General features: G+C 43.4%; 1 protein-coding gene across 1 annotated transcript in view; it reads left to right on the forward strand.

The window, feature by feature from the left end:
• Positions 1-14,304, forward strand: part of PSMD7 (proteasome 26S subunit, non-ATPase 7) — a 46,749-nt gene that overhangs the window by 1,805 nt on the left and 30,640 nt on the right. The window contains exon 2 of the mRNA XM_085639572.1: positions 13,430-13,521. Within this exon, the coding sequence (XP_085495698.1) occupies positions 13,430-13,521 (92 nt within the window). The remainder of the gene's footprint in view (positions 1-13,429; positions 13,522-14,304) is intronic.

A 14,304-nucleotide genomic window follows, 5' to 3' on the forward strand; every position in this document is an offset into this window, starting at 1 on the left:
AGCAGAGGTAGCCTGCATTTTTTAGGCCTGGGTTGGATTTAGCATCAGTATCTACGCATGCTGAGTGTTTGCTGAAAGTGTTGTATACTAAAAGGAGGCGTTGGTGAGATTTAAAGTATGTTGAAGAGAAAAGGGACTGTAATAAGGTGTAGTGATTGAAGGTTCTCACACGCAGTGAAGGAAAGGTGGCCTGTAATAAACACTAAACATTTAAGTAGTGCTATTGTGAGTCTCTGGGTTCTTTTTTATGCTGAAAGAGTGGGGCTTCATGTAAGGAAAAGGAGGCACATCCTTATTCTAAAGCAAATGGTGGTTTGGATTTAATGTATAGAGAGATACTTTATTGTTATATATAGTAAATGGACAATGGCCAGCAATGTTTAGAAACAAGTTAAGGTATTTTAAGATATTGTGAAGGAAGGTGGGGGGGGGCTTCTTTCTGTTGTGGATTTGTAGTTTAAAGCTTGAGGTTTTCTTTACAGTGTTAGCAGTGAGGTGTTTAATATAGTTACATGTGTGTGGACTTTAATTTATTTTGGTAATATCTAGTATTTGAACTGGGTTGGCTGACAGTCATACTTTGGATTTCTGTGTTGTACTATCTATGAATAGTGAATTCAAAGAATGACTCAAATGCCCGCCCTCGCACCAGGCTGGTTACATCACACATTCTATAATACTGGAACCATAAGATGGCAGATTATTGATGCTGGTTTATGAAAACCACAGAAGGGTATCCCTGGGCAGTAAATGTTTGTACAAGAGGCATTAATAGTAAGTTCTGCTGAACCAATGGCAATACTGTAACATGCATCTGGGGGAAGAAGCAGATGCGTTTAGGTTCGCAGTGAGGACGTACCTTGACAAAAGTGTTACTACAGGGGTTCCTGAGTCCTCCCCCAATAGGGCCCAGAAGACCCAACAGTGGGGTACATAAGGGCCAAATATATAAGAGGTAGACATGTCACTCTTGGGTAGTGGCAAGCCCAGTGCAGGATTGCCACATTAGGACCCTGCATTCCTGGCCTGAAGAATGCAACAGACTCTCATTAGCCACAAGGCAGAAACATGTCGACGGTATAAGTGGCGATGGGGTACTAATTCCCCTTTTCCCCATGTTTGGTGTTAATACCAATTGTCATGTCTAACGAGTAAAAAAAAAAAAAAAGTTCTAGGATGCCATGTTGGTTTTTAAAACACATAAATCACAGGCCCACTCTTAGCTAGAATTGTCTCCCTGACTCCAGGTGAAGGCCCGCTCTCAATCAAACTGGGTATTTAGAGAGCATGGGTTGTTCAGTCATGAAGCATGACACCTGGTGGTGTTTGAGGACAATCTATCACCTTTTTGTCTATGCCCTATAACTCATTTTGAATAAGACTGTGAGGGATGCATAGTATATGACATTTACAACAAAAAAAAGTGAAATCTCGGGTAGCACGGTTTATGTGCATATACTGTCTTGGGAGGCCAGCTCATCTTTGAGACCCCATAGCCTCTAGTTATTTACCCTGGATATACTCCATGGGTGTGTGTTTGCAATGCTGTAACACACACTTCCTCTAGGCTTGTTAGTTTACCTTACCGTAGTGAGTGGAGATTTTTCAGGTTAACGTGAACATGTTTATTTGATGAAACAAGATCTTCCGTTTTCCTAGAGATGCAGGTAAGTCTCATTATATTGCTACACTAGAAGATATCTTTTAGGTGTGAACTTGTGATTGAAGTGTAATTTTTATTTGTGCATTATTCTATCAGAAGTTCTTGTGATTGGCTGGATTCAGTGTAGTTGGTACTCGAACAGACCAGTGTTTAGGGGCTCATAGTTACAGTTTGACATTAACCAAAGTGTCATTTGTACCTGTATGGAGTTGTTAACAAGCGTAACAAGGAAAATGAATTTCACCTTCGTTGCTTCTGAAAGGAGATTTAGACTGAGCAAAAAGTTCGAGTATGAGATTTCCTATAATTGTCATTGGCCCTGAAGAATAGTCCAGACTTGATCCTCTAAGATGGGCTGTCAGAGCTGTCTAAAGCTGCCCTGAGTGGGAGTTCAGAGTGGGTGGACCGCTTTCAAAGGAGAAAGGGTTTTCTTTGTCTTTAAATAATTTGCAGATTTGTCCTACATGCTTTCTTCCGTTTTAGATTTCTGTGCAGTTCTTGTCAAAGCCATGTGGTGAATTTGTCATTGGTCTGTTGTGAAGTCTTGAAAGGGGTCAGTGTAGGATCAAGGTTAGAAAGATTATTCGCTGAAAATAAGGCATTGTGTAGACCACATGGCATCATGGGAATGTTACTAGCTCCCAATCAGACAGAAGTTTTTGAAACAAACTTCTAGTTTGTGACCTTTTTAGCGCAAGCTCTGTGGTTAAGAAAGACCTATTGTGAGCTTAAAACCCAACCCATTGCTTTCCATTGGTTGTCTTTGTTATCACTCTCATCAGAGGTTCCTCCACACTTCTGTTGTTCTCCAAGAAGCTGAAGACCCATCTCTTTCAATAACTCTAGGGGGACCACGTGCCTACTTATATGCTCAAGGTGCCTGGATACCCTCACAGGTGATAAGTACGCTATACAAATTGACATAACATTTGCTTACTTTTTATTCAATAGCTTGCTTTCCTCTTTGTGTTTGTCCCGTTCTGAGGCATAGCCTCTTTACAATCTTTTTGATTGGCTGCTTTGAATTCTTCCACTGCTCAATTTTAGAGAACAATTGTTTCTTTTTGTTTAAGCATTTTATGAGGGATTGTGTTTGTTTTCTACGTCTATCCGTCGTGTGCCTCTCCCCCACCAAAAGCATGGCCTTCGGCTCTGTACTCTCCCTCCGATGCTTCTGGCCCCAAACTCCATGTTGTTCTCTCCCTTGTGCACCTCTTGCTCTTCCTCCCACCTCCTTTGTGTTGCACTGTTCCTTGTGTGCATCTCTCTTGTGCACTTGTCTCCTGCCAAACTTTCCCCCCTCTGTATTGCTATTGCCCACCCGTGTTGTTTTTCCTCTCCTCCAACCACCTGCTCTTTTGTTGCATCCCCATGCTGCAGTCCATTTGTATTTTTATTTTACACTAAAAATCTCATATTTTGTATTTACTGATCCAAGTGGTGTCCGCCATCTTGTATCGGCAATTAAGAACACAAATAGAAAACATTGCCCCATCATTCTGTTTGCATGCACTTAGAAAATGATGTGACTGGCGACAGTGGTCATGCCATCACTTATTATTGATTTATTTATTTTGGGTACGGATGACTTATGCTGGCCAGCATGGCCAAAAAGCGTTTTAGGATTTTGTTGATGCTGCACAACATCTTCAAACTGCATTAGCAAAACCACTAGGCTCAAAAGCTAGACCTGTTGGCTTTGGTCATACTTGCTTTGTTCATCAAGGTCCACTTTGGAACTAAGGTTTGCTGGCAGGACTGTAGATGTAGTCAGAATAAACTGTTATAGCATAGATCTGCTTTTGCGTCTGTAAATAAGTTAATGTAATGTTCTGGTGAGAAGGATTGCTTAAATGTCAATTCGGCCTGTAATCTAGTTTTAAATTTTTAGATCACAGATGATTCATAAAGGGCAGAGTGGAAAAGCCCGGATCTTACTCAACTGGGAATTGTCCTATGTTTTGAATGTATTTTCCACTTTTGTGGCATGCTAAATCAATTTCTAAGGCACTCTTTGTAAATTGGCACAGTCATTGTTTTTCCAAGAGTACTTCTAGGCGTAACATTTATGCATAAAGAATGTTTATCAAGTGGACAGTGCCACATTCGGAAATTTTATGCAAGCGACGCAGCGCATACGCTGCTCGCTTGGCGATATTGATCGTCGGTTTTTCTTGCGAAGAGGAACAGGAGATGTGCACGCGTACGGACAGGAGATGTGCATGCGTATGGGTAGCACAGCGTCCTCTCGCTTTTGGGGTCGCGGCGTTTCAGCACAACGTGCTTTCGCGTTTGCTTGTTCTTTTTGAAACGGTTTAACTCTAGATCCAGTCCAGTTTACCAGATGCCTAGTGCCCAGAGACCTGCAGTTCCCCATCCACCGCACAAGTAACTTCTTACCGTGCATGCTCCTGCTGGGTAGAGAAAGGTTCTGACTGGCTCTGGCATGGCTCTTTGTTGCTGTGCTGCTGATCGGGCTCAGGCAGCGTGAGCCGTAGCGCCAACTGGCGGCAGCCGCCTGCAGTTGCGGTCTTCCATCCCAGGGCCCGCCCAACGCCATGGCAGACATGGATGACGGAGACAAGCCAAGCCCTGCTCCCTCCCAGGCCGCGTCCTTCAGCTCCAGAGCCGGCACCACCAACAAGATGTTCTCGCTGAAGAAATGGAACGCAACGCGGTGGCTATGTGGAGCTGGAACGTGGAGTGCGACACCTGCGCCATTTGCCGGGTGCAGGTCATGGGTAAGAGGCGCTACGCAAGGCCGGTGTTTTGCTGAGGCCTACCGGCTTGAGATGTTGAATTTTTTTACAACACCACTACCGATCTTCCCTCGTGTAGGATTGACTACGGCTGGTTGTTTGTGAGAAAGCCTTGTCATCTCCATTGGGAGCCTTTGTAGAGGAAGTAAAGACGAGAGGCACCCTTTGCCGCAGAGATTCACCCATCCCCTTTAAACCGAGGATCATTATTGTCCAGAGAGGCGACTGTGACCCTCTCCCGGAAACACACATATATCTTATATACCCCCCTTTACAAATGCATGCTTTGATAGACGACCCTATTACAACCTGTACACATCCAGGGGGAATAGATGGAAGAGAGAGTTAGATAATTCCCGTAAAGTCTTTCCCCCCCGAATGGCAATAGGGGTGGGGCAGGTCATTTGTCCCTCCCCAACAAAAAACACATAAATGGAGAAGTTGCTGGGATTCTGATAATACCGCCTCCTCCCTCGCCCATCAGTCCGACCCACACCCCACTCACTACATAACACATATTGCAGTCACTGCAGATTTTTCAGGTGTCAGACTCTGTACCACATAAGACGCCCTCTTCAGGGGGGCAGGGGTTGATGAGCTGGCATAAAATTGACAATAGGATGTGTCTGACTCGGATACCTGAATAATCTTATAGATGCATGTCCATAGAAATATAAACCACCGTAAGGGTAGCGTGAAATATATGTGAAGCGCTCACATTTTCCCTAATTTATTATGGAGGCCGTTGGCAGGAGAATATTCGCTCTACAGACGCAAGTTATCCTGCAGTATGTTTAGCTGAGATTTTGTAACATAGGTGCATATAGCTTTTTATTGTGGTAATAGACCGTTTAGATGTGGTCTGCATTTACATTGGAATCATTGTGAGACCTTTCTGTAAAAGGGACCTGAGCGTGTATCGCCATCTTTGTGTTATTTTTTAAAATTTTAACACATAATTCATATGTAATCGTGCACAATCCGGCCAAATCATGTCACCGTTTTTTTATGTGCTCAAGAAGCTTTCAGTGAGACTGAAAATATTGCAATACATTATTGTGATCGTAGTAAGTCGTAATACTTTTTTTATCAGCCTTATTAATTAACCCATGCATGTTGATGAATTCAGTAGTCACATTTCATGCATGCTGAATGTATTGTATAGTCTGCAATACTACATTTATTTACTTCACAGCGTCTCTTGCACACATTGTGCACTGATAGGAGGAATGTTTTTTCATACACGGTGATCTGATATCCGTGATAATCTTCTTACTTTGCGTTTGGGATTGACTCGAGCACGTTAAGGAATAAACTATTCTTGAGATCTCTTTATTACTATACAATAATCATCTCTACTAATAAAAAATATCAAGAAAGAGGAACAGCATAGCTTTTTACTGCAGTCCCTGCTCCGCCTTTCTTCTCCAATCTTTGTAATATATGTGGTGTAATTTAATTTTTTTAAATCACACTACAAGTCGAGCAGTGTCTAGGTGCTTGTTCTTTTATGGGAATTTAGATCTTGTGACATTAACTGAATTGAGAGCATAGAGGCACCTAAAACCATTGTTGACCTGCTGTTGCATCCTAATCTTCCTGTTCTTTATCGTTTTGGTTATTAGAACGGTAAATAAATTAAAAGGAAAAAAAAAGCGTTCTAGCTAGTGCTAAAAAGAGAGCAAATGAGTTTACCTTTACCACTCAAACACTATTAGAACAAGCATTTGCAATGCAATAGGTTTCGCATTTGCGCATGTTTAAGCTATTGGCATTGTAAACGTTTTGGTTGTGTTGTGTTTTTAGGTCGAGCTTGAGAAGGGCTTTCACTTGAGCGCCACACTTATTTATTTAATTAATTACCGGTGTGGGCTGCTTTCACTTTAGCAGCCCAGTTACAGAACCTTGCAAAATTAAATAATTGTTTTCACTTTGGGTGAAGGCATCCCATACGCGCTTTCACTTTAATGTTGATTGCGCCCCTTTCTTTAGACGCTGCTTACTGTAACCTGAATACGGGAGCTGCGTCTTAAAAAAGGGAAAAGGGTCGTGGCCACCATTAAAGTGGTTTTGCATTTGCGGGAGTTTGAGCTCTTGCCATTAAAAATAACAATGCCTTTTATATATGTGTTGTTTTTAAAAACACATAAATAAAATGCTTTGCCATTTAAAATGGCAATAGCTTAAACGCTTGCAAATGCGAGACCTATTGCATTGAAAATGCTTGTTATATTGACCATTAAAAGCAATTACTCATGTCCATGACAATAGTACTTTTTGTGTGTCTCCACTCTGGAACCTGCCTGCAAAGAGGAATGTGAATAGCCACAAACATATGGGTTCGTGGGCGGTTACTTATTTTTGTAGTAGTGCTTCCTTAGAACGCCCACAAGCGTGCCATTTGTTTCCCAACTTGCAAATGCAGATATTTCCCCTGCTGGTGGCATTAGCAAAAGCCATTAGCAATGTAAAATTCAGCATCTTGATTCTGAAATTCAGAATTCAAATTTTGGTATTTATTGGCACACTGCTTTAAACTTGGGTGGACAAATATGTTTACGATTCATGTCATGTATGGTCGATGTTGGACTGGGACACACAGACAAATTTGGATATTCTAGAAGACGTTCAGGCCCAGGCAGTGGCTTTCAGTGGTCATAGGATAAGGTTCAGAAAGAGGGAATACATGCGTGTTAGACTTGTAGAATTCAGATCTGGGCTTGTTAACTGGCATGTGTTGCTAACTATTGAAGTTTCTCAACATCTGTATGACTTCCGAAAGGTTCATCTTCTGAAAATAGCCGATAACTAGGAATCCATAACAGCTACGCGGGCTGCATTGGTGATCCTGCCATGAGCGTAACGGCTCCTCTTACCTAAATCCACCGCTGCCATTCTGCCTTCCGCGCCTTGAGGGGAACGGCCAGCCGGACCATTGGCCATCGGGCCACGCCGTGAGGGGAACGGCCTCCTGTGGACTACAGCTCCCAGAAGCCACTGGGGTGTCGCACGCCTATTGCGTCACCACCGTTCCGTGGCAATCAAAAGCTGACCAGCCCTCCCGCAGCGCGGGACGCGCGCGTGCGTGCCCGGGCCAAGGGCGGGCCCGCCTGCGCCCGTCATTGCCAGGAGGAGGCAGGGCTGGGCCATCCCTCTGATATCTGGTCTACGAGTACATGATTGCAGGTACTGGTTGCTGCATCTAGGCCGGGCAAACCGGCTAGACGTTTAAGCCGATATTAGCGACTGTGCATTTATTTTTGTCGTCCAGTGGTAATATCCTAATGGGAAAGAGGAAGCTTATGGAGGGGGGGGGGGCACTCTTAAGTAAGAGAGGGAAAAAAGCCAAGAAAGTCTCCCATGCGGCTAGCAATTGTGTTCTAACTAGAATCGAAGCAATTGTGAATGACTGTGAAGATATTTTGGGTACTAGTAATAACACTGCTGTAGCTGTCAATGTGTATAATCCCGAGGAAGCATCAGTTTTGGCACAGCCACTGGAAAAATTATTTCCCGCAATGTTTAACAAAAAACCATCCAAAAAGCCTTCCATTTGCGAAGTACACATCCCAGTGGAGGATAGTTCAGGGTCCCTTATCACACAAAAAAACCTAGGTCTAAGTGACTCTATAGGAGCCTCCAGTGAGGGAATTCAACGTGATTGCTTTACTGTTCAACTACCCTGCTCAAATAGGTATGCAGTTCTAGATCTTAGCGTCGCGAGCAGCTTACCTTTTACCCCGAGTAAAGTAGGTGTGACCGAGCCCTCTGCTAGCCCAGCAAAATGCAGTTTGTGCGGCTCCCATAATGATGCTCTTCGGCAGAGAGTGGAACTCCTTGAAAGGGAACTGGCTCTGTTGAGAGAGAAGGTTGATGTGCTTGAACACCGGCCACTTGCCCTAGCTACTCCCTCCCCTCCACCAACTTGTATTAGTACGGGCAGGGAGCTGGTGGGAGGGAGTTCTAGGGAGGTTAGGCTCGGGCCAGTATCTGGCCCATGTGTCTCAAGCTCAGTTTCCTACTGATAGTTCTATTCCCCATAAAAAAAACAATCTACACTCTGATTTGGACTATGACAAGGGTAACTTGGGCAGGTTATTAGATTGGCATCCTAGAAGAGCCAAATTTGATAGCACCGCTATGACCAGGGAAGGACAGTTCGAACAGCCATGCTTAATTCCCACAAGGGGCAATACATACACAAGGAACCATATTTCTACAATTTACATGACCAAGGTCCCAAAATTTGTGTCCCCATAGATATGAAAGCCACGAATCCCTGCATAATAAAGTAATCCATTGGATAAGATATGTGAGGGGATGTAGGTCAGTAATACGGGAGGATGTGGCACAAGTAAGGAGGATTAAAAAAGATGGCTCACAGACAGATTGCATTGAGATACAGGTATTTAATGCCGAAATTGCTGACAATCTGGTTGCACTTGAATTTCGCACTAACACCCCTCTCCTCCCCCCCCCTCCCGGGCACTCGGCAACTCAGTTTCGTAATTCCCCATTATGGACATTAGATGGGGAAGGAATAGAGTCCGGTCTGAGCTCAGTCGATTGACTGGATACAACTTTGCCACCAGCATTTTGCCCCAAACTAAAAGGGGAGGGAAAAGACGACGCAGCTATTTGTCGAGGTAACAGGGAGACAGGGAGAGTGGAGCAGAGGAGTCCAATGGCCGATAGCAGTAGGCACATAAGAAATAGAGGTATTCGTCCTGCGGGTAGTAGGCCTGGGCCAATTCGCTTTCTCTCCTGGAACATAGCAGGGCTGCAAAAAAAATTGTTGATCCCCGAGTGGAACAATTTTATAGATAACCAAGATATCTGCCTATTTCAGGAGACTTGGAGCTTGGCACCCCTCCACAAATCGGGATTTACTACCTACTTTATTCCAGCCACCAAATCGGGGAAAGGTTGACCAGCAGGGGGGCTCCACATTTGGCTAAACATTTCTCTAAATTGGTTAACTACTATGCATCTAACTCCCTCAAACGATATTTTACACCTGATGGTGAAAGGCCCCAAAAATGGTTTTAATCTGGAAATATTCAATGTATATGCTAGAGGGTCCCCTGGGGTACAATCCTCTTCAACTATATCAGCATTAGAGAGCGAGCTGTCCAGCATTAATCCCAATTCAGTATCTATTGTGGCAGGGGATTTCATTTGTACCTATGAACCCCTTTGTGTTGATGATGTATTGGTGAGCAGGACATTAAATATGCAATTTCTCCCCTTAGTTTGGCCCCAATCAAGAAATGGACCCAAAGGGCCATACAAATGAGTGCCTTAACATTGGAGTACAACTTAAGAGCTGTAAATGGCAGGACACGCTCTGACTTGTGTGGGGCCAACACATATAATAGGCCTAGCTGCCCGTCAAGGATTGATTATATCCTGTTGGATATACGGCTCTGGCACGATTTATTGGATATGGAAATTATACCGTCCTTGGATAGCGACCACAATTCGTTATGTATGCTCTTAAGTAACAACTGGTCAGTTCCCAGGTCCCATAATGAAGTGAGATTTCTAACAAAAGAAGTGGAGCCTTCTAACTGTAATCGACGCCTTAAATGGCATAGGGTCTCACATGAGGAGGACAAACTGTGTAAAATTAAAGACCTGATAAAACAAAAGTCCTTAGAGCTTGATCTGTTCAGGGAGACCCTTGAGGGAACCCAGAACTCTTCCCTTCCAAATTTCTATCAAGAATTTTTTGAAAAGTTGGGAATGTGTTTTTTCCACAACAGGGCCTTGCATGTATAAAAAAAACCTTTAGGCCCTCCAATTTGTGGTACACAAGTGTATGTAGGGAAAAGAGACGCATGTTATCTGTGACCCTTCAAAGCAACAACCCCTCTTCTGTTAGATCTGCTAGGAAAGAGTACGCCAGGGCAATTGAGCAAGCCAAGCGTATTTGGGAAGAAGCGCATTGGCAGGATCTCAAATCTGCCTCCCTTTTGAAAGATACCACACTGTTCTGGGGCCTCATTGACAGAGGCAGTCGTGAGGACGCCGATCCGTTGCCTAACCATATCACGGAACAGCAATGGCATTCACATTTCCTTGGTTTGTACTGTGACGGCGATGGCTCCTTATCCACTAATTGCGAGAAGCCCTCCCCATCCTTGGGGGACCCCTTGTTAGACACCATACCTGAGGCTGTTAGCTCACTGGACCTTTTTTCGATCAATGAGGTTTCCCTTGCCATCACTGGGTTAGCTTCAGGAAAGGCGGCGGGACCTGACGGCATCCCCGGCAATCTCCTCCTGCAAGAACCAAAGCTATGGGCTGATCTCATCTTGCTCATATTGAACTTAGTCGCTAGAGGTCACCCTGTCCTGGATTCTTGGAAGGGTGCTGAAGTGGTAGCCATATTTAAAAGGGGGAATAGGGAGGATCCGGCCAACTACAGGCCAATTAGTCTAATCGACGTAATACAGAAGGTGGTTGGCAGGGTCCTCCTTATGAGGGTAAGGTCGTGGATGGACGATGGCAGTGTGCTCTCGCATTTCCAGGCAGGATTTAGACAGAGGGTGGGCACGATGGACCAGGTCTCTATATGATCTATTGGAAAGCAGTGGTCCTCGGGAAAGGTAGCCTGTATTTGGCTTTTATCGATCTTAAGACCGCGTTTGACCTGATCCCTCGTGCCAAGCTCTGGCAGGTGTTGTCCGACCTGGGTTTTCCATCTTTGATCCCTGATATTATCAAGCGTCTTCACGAGGGGAACTATACCAAAATTAGGTGGGGCAATCAGGGCCAGCTGACAGAAAGGGTGGCAGTGAATAGAGGAGTACGCCAGGGTTGTGTGCTGGCTCCAACGTTGTTCTCGCTCTTTATAAATGGGGTGGTTGACCATTTGAGAGAGGACCCATCTGATGCCCCAAACCCTGGCAGGGGAGAAATCTCCTACTCTCCTCTTCGCCGATGACACCCTTCTGTTGTCTAAAAGTCCAAGTGGCCTACAAAAACTGCTCGATAGGTTTAGCAAGATTTGTGATGCACGGGGTTTAGTGATAAATACCACCAAAACAAAATTAATGACACTATCCCCATCCAAACGTTTTAGGAATGGGATCACGCTCAATGGCATGTCACTAGATATTGTAGATTCCTTTGATTACTTAGGCATTAGGATCAACAATAAGATGAAGTGGAACAGCCATTTAGCGAAAATGCTCCTTAACCATAAGAGGGTGGCGGGGGCAATTTGAAGAGAGCAGCGACTTTCCTTTAGTAGACCAGTTGTTCCGGCCCTTGTGGTCTACGACGGGAAGGCTTTACCCTCAGCATTATACGGGGCGGAGCTATGGGGGTTTGAGAATATCAGTGACCTGGAGAGATCTGAGAACCATTTCTACAGAGGACTGGTTTCTCTACCATCTTCTACTCCCTTGTCACCGCTTCGTGGTGATCTGGGCAAACGCTCTATCAAGGACATAGTAAGACTGCGCCCGTTGCTCTTTTGGGTTCGCTTGAGACGCACCCCTGAACTGGCCAGCTATGCTGCTGTCTTGAATGAGATTATCAACTTAGATACAGGTAACAAGATAAAATGGATCTGCAATCTAAAACAGCTGGCCATAGAAATTGGTTATGGGGAGGCATGGTCCAGCCAGATTCCACCCGCAAAGCAAATTATTAAAAAAGCCTATTGGGACTGGGTGAAGGAAGAGGAAGATCGAAACCCCAATCGGGGGGTCCTTACTGATCAGGTCCGGGAGCACAAGCCGGACATCAAAACTGAGCAGTATCTCGACTTTATTCAATCTCCACGAGATAGAACACTATACATGAAGCTCAGGCTAGGAACCCTCCCGCTCAGTGCTTTGGTGGTGGGCTGGAAAAAACAGAGCGTTACATCTGCCAACTGCCCCGGGTGTTGTGCCCCCAATGAATCCATCTCCCATTTCCTCTTTGCGTGCCCGGCTTATAGAGCAGCAAGGAGGAAATGGCTTAGCCCAATCTGCAGAAACTTGGGGTTTCTGGATTTTAGGGTGGCGTTGCGCTCTATTCTAACCGATACCTCTTCCCTTGCCATGGTTTGCGGGGTAGCTAAATTTTTGGGGTGTGCCTGGTTGACGCGTACCAAATTGTTGAGTCCTAATAAGAGCTAGGCCTCTAGAGAGACATGTGTATTTTGCTCTGTTAAATCAGGAATTGATTTTTATGGTCTTTTTATCTGTACATACTCCTTTTTTAACCCTATTTTTATATTGTCACATGCTGTATACCGATGGACCTTTACTGATTAATTGATGAATTAATTATATTCGTACTTTTATGATATTTTTATATCGAATAAAGTGTTATACTACTACTACAGAACAGCTACATCTAGGTTGCAAAAACATTTAAGAAGCCAGTGTAAAGGAATTTTTAAAAGCATTTGACAATTTACAGCTTCACATAACACAGTATATATTCTTTTTCAGGCGTTTTCTACTAACCCCTAAAAAACAATTGGTCTTCATTGTTACAAATCCCAATTTACAATGAATTGTACCTTAATTTTGTGGATTTTCCGCAACAGAATGCTCCATATTAGCTTGTATGTTGAAGCTTTCTCCGTGAGTATTCCAGCTATGTCACTGTTACCAACGTTTACTGCGATGTATAAATGGTTAGAATATGCTTAAATGTTCATGTTCTACTTTAATCTTCCTTTTGCTCAGAGAGCTGACCTAGCCAAAACCGATTTTCCAGCATGGTTATTGGAACTCACAAGGTTTCATTGCCAAGCTTGGACACTATTTTCAGTAGTTATGTACTTACTCTTGAGACAGGGGTTCCCTGTTTGTGAAGATGTATGCAAAAGAATCAAGTAATTGATTATATTTTCAAATGTTCTGCACCCAAATATTTAAAGTCACTCGGTAAAAAGGTCTTAACATTCCTACGGTATTGGCAGTTTTCATTTTTGGCGCACACATAAATGTCTTCTTCAGTGTGGTGCAGTAATAATGCGTTTGTACTTGAATCTCTTTAGAATTGGGAAAGTTGGGAACCAGAAGCGAGTTGTCGGAGTGCTGCTTGGCTCATGGCACAAGAAAATACTAGATGTATCCAACAGTTTTGCAGGTGAGTTTAACATGCTTCAAGAGATTAGTCAACCGCCTATTGCATCTGTGTGGCATTCCCTTCTGTTTGAATGCTACTCAATAGGTATGGGTACCTGGGTTTCCAGGCCTCGAAAAATCTACTCACCCACTCACAAATGCAAGTAAAAATTGATCAGGTCAAACTATTTTTAGCACCTACTAGTCCCATCTGGTGAGTAAACTTAGACTGGAAAGATAAAGTGGTTTTGTTCATTTAGAAAGGGAATGAGCAATAAAGATGCCATTAAATTTTGGTTTTATCTTGACACATTTGCTGTCTGTTCAAGAAAAGAGGTCAAATGTCAGTTTGTCTTTTAACTAATTGCTGCTTGGAAAATTAGGTTTATTTTTCTCTCTTACTAGAGTTTGAGGTTTTTGTCAAGTGAGCTGTCTGAAGATGTCATTTTTCTCTAACACATAACATTTAAATAAAAAGCATGTAAATTAATATTACAATATTTCATAATATCAGGAATGGCAAACCCCTTTTTTTGTAATTAAGTGTGATGCAAACAGAGTTATTTAAAAGTAAAACAAACCAGAACACTTTACTTGGTGATGGGCAAATGACACACATTTGTAGAAACTCTTATTTCCAAACATTGTTTGTACACCATATAGTTTTATAAGTAAAGCTGCATGTCAATGGGAAAGTTTGTTGCCATTTCAATGTAAAAGCTGCTAATTACAAATGACAGTGTGTTACCACTTCATGCTTTAGTTATGTATTTATTCAAAGTGGTAGTTTTTAAACATAATTTGA

The sequence above is a fragment of the Triturus cristatus genome, chromosome 12, assembly GCF_964204655.1.
Source record: "Triturus cristatus chromosome 12, aTriCri1.1, whole genome shotgun sequence".
In the NCBI taxonomy this organism is placed as follows: domain Eukaryota; kingdom Metazoa; phylum Chordata; class Amphibia; order Caudata; family Salamandridae; genus Triturus; species Triturus cristatus.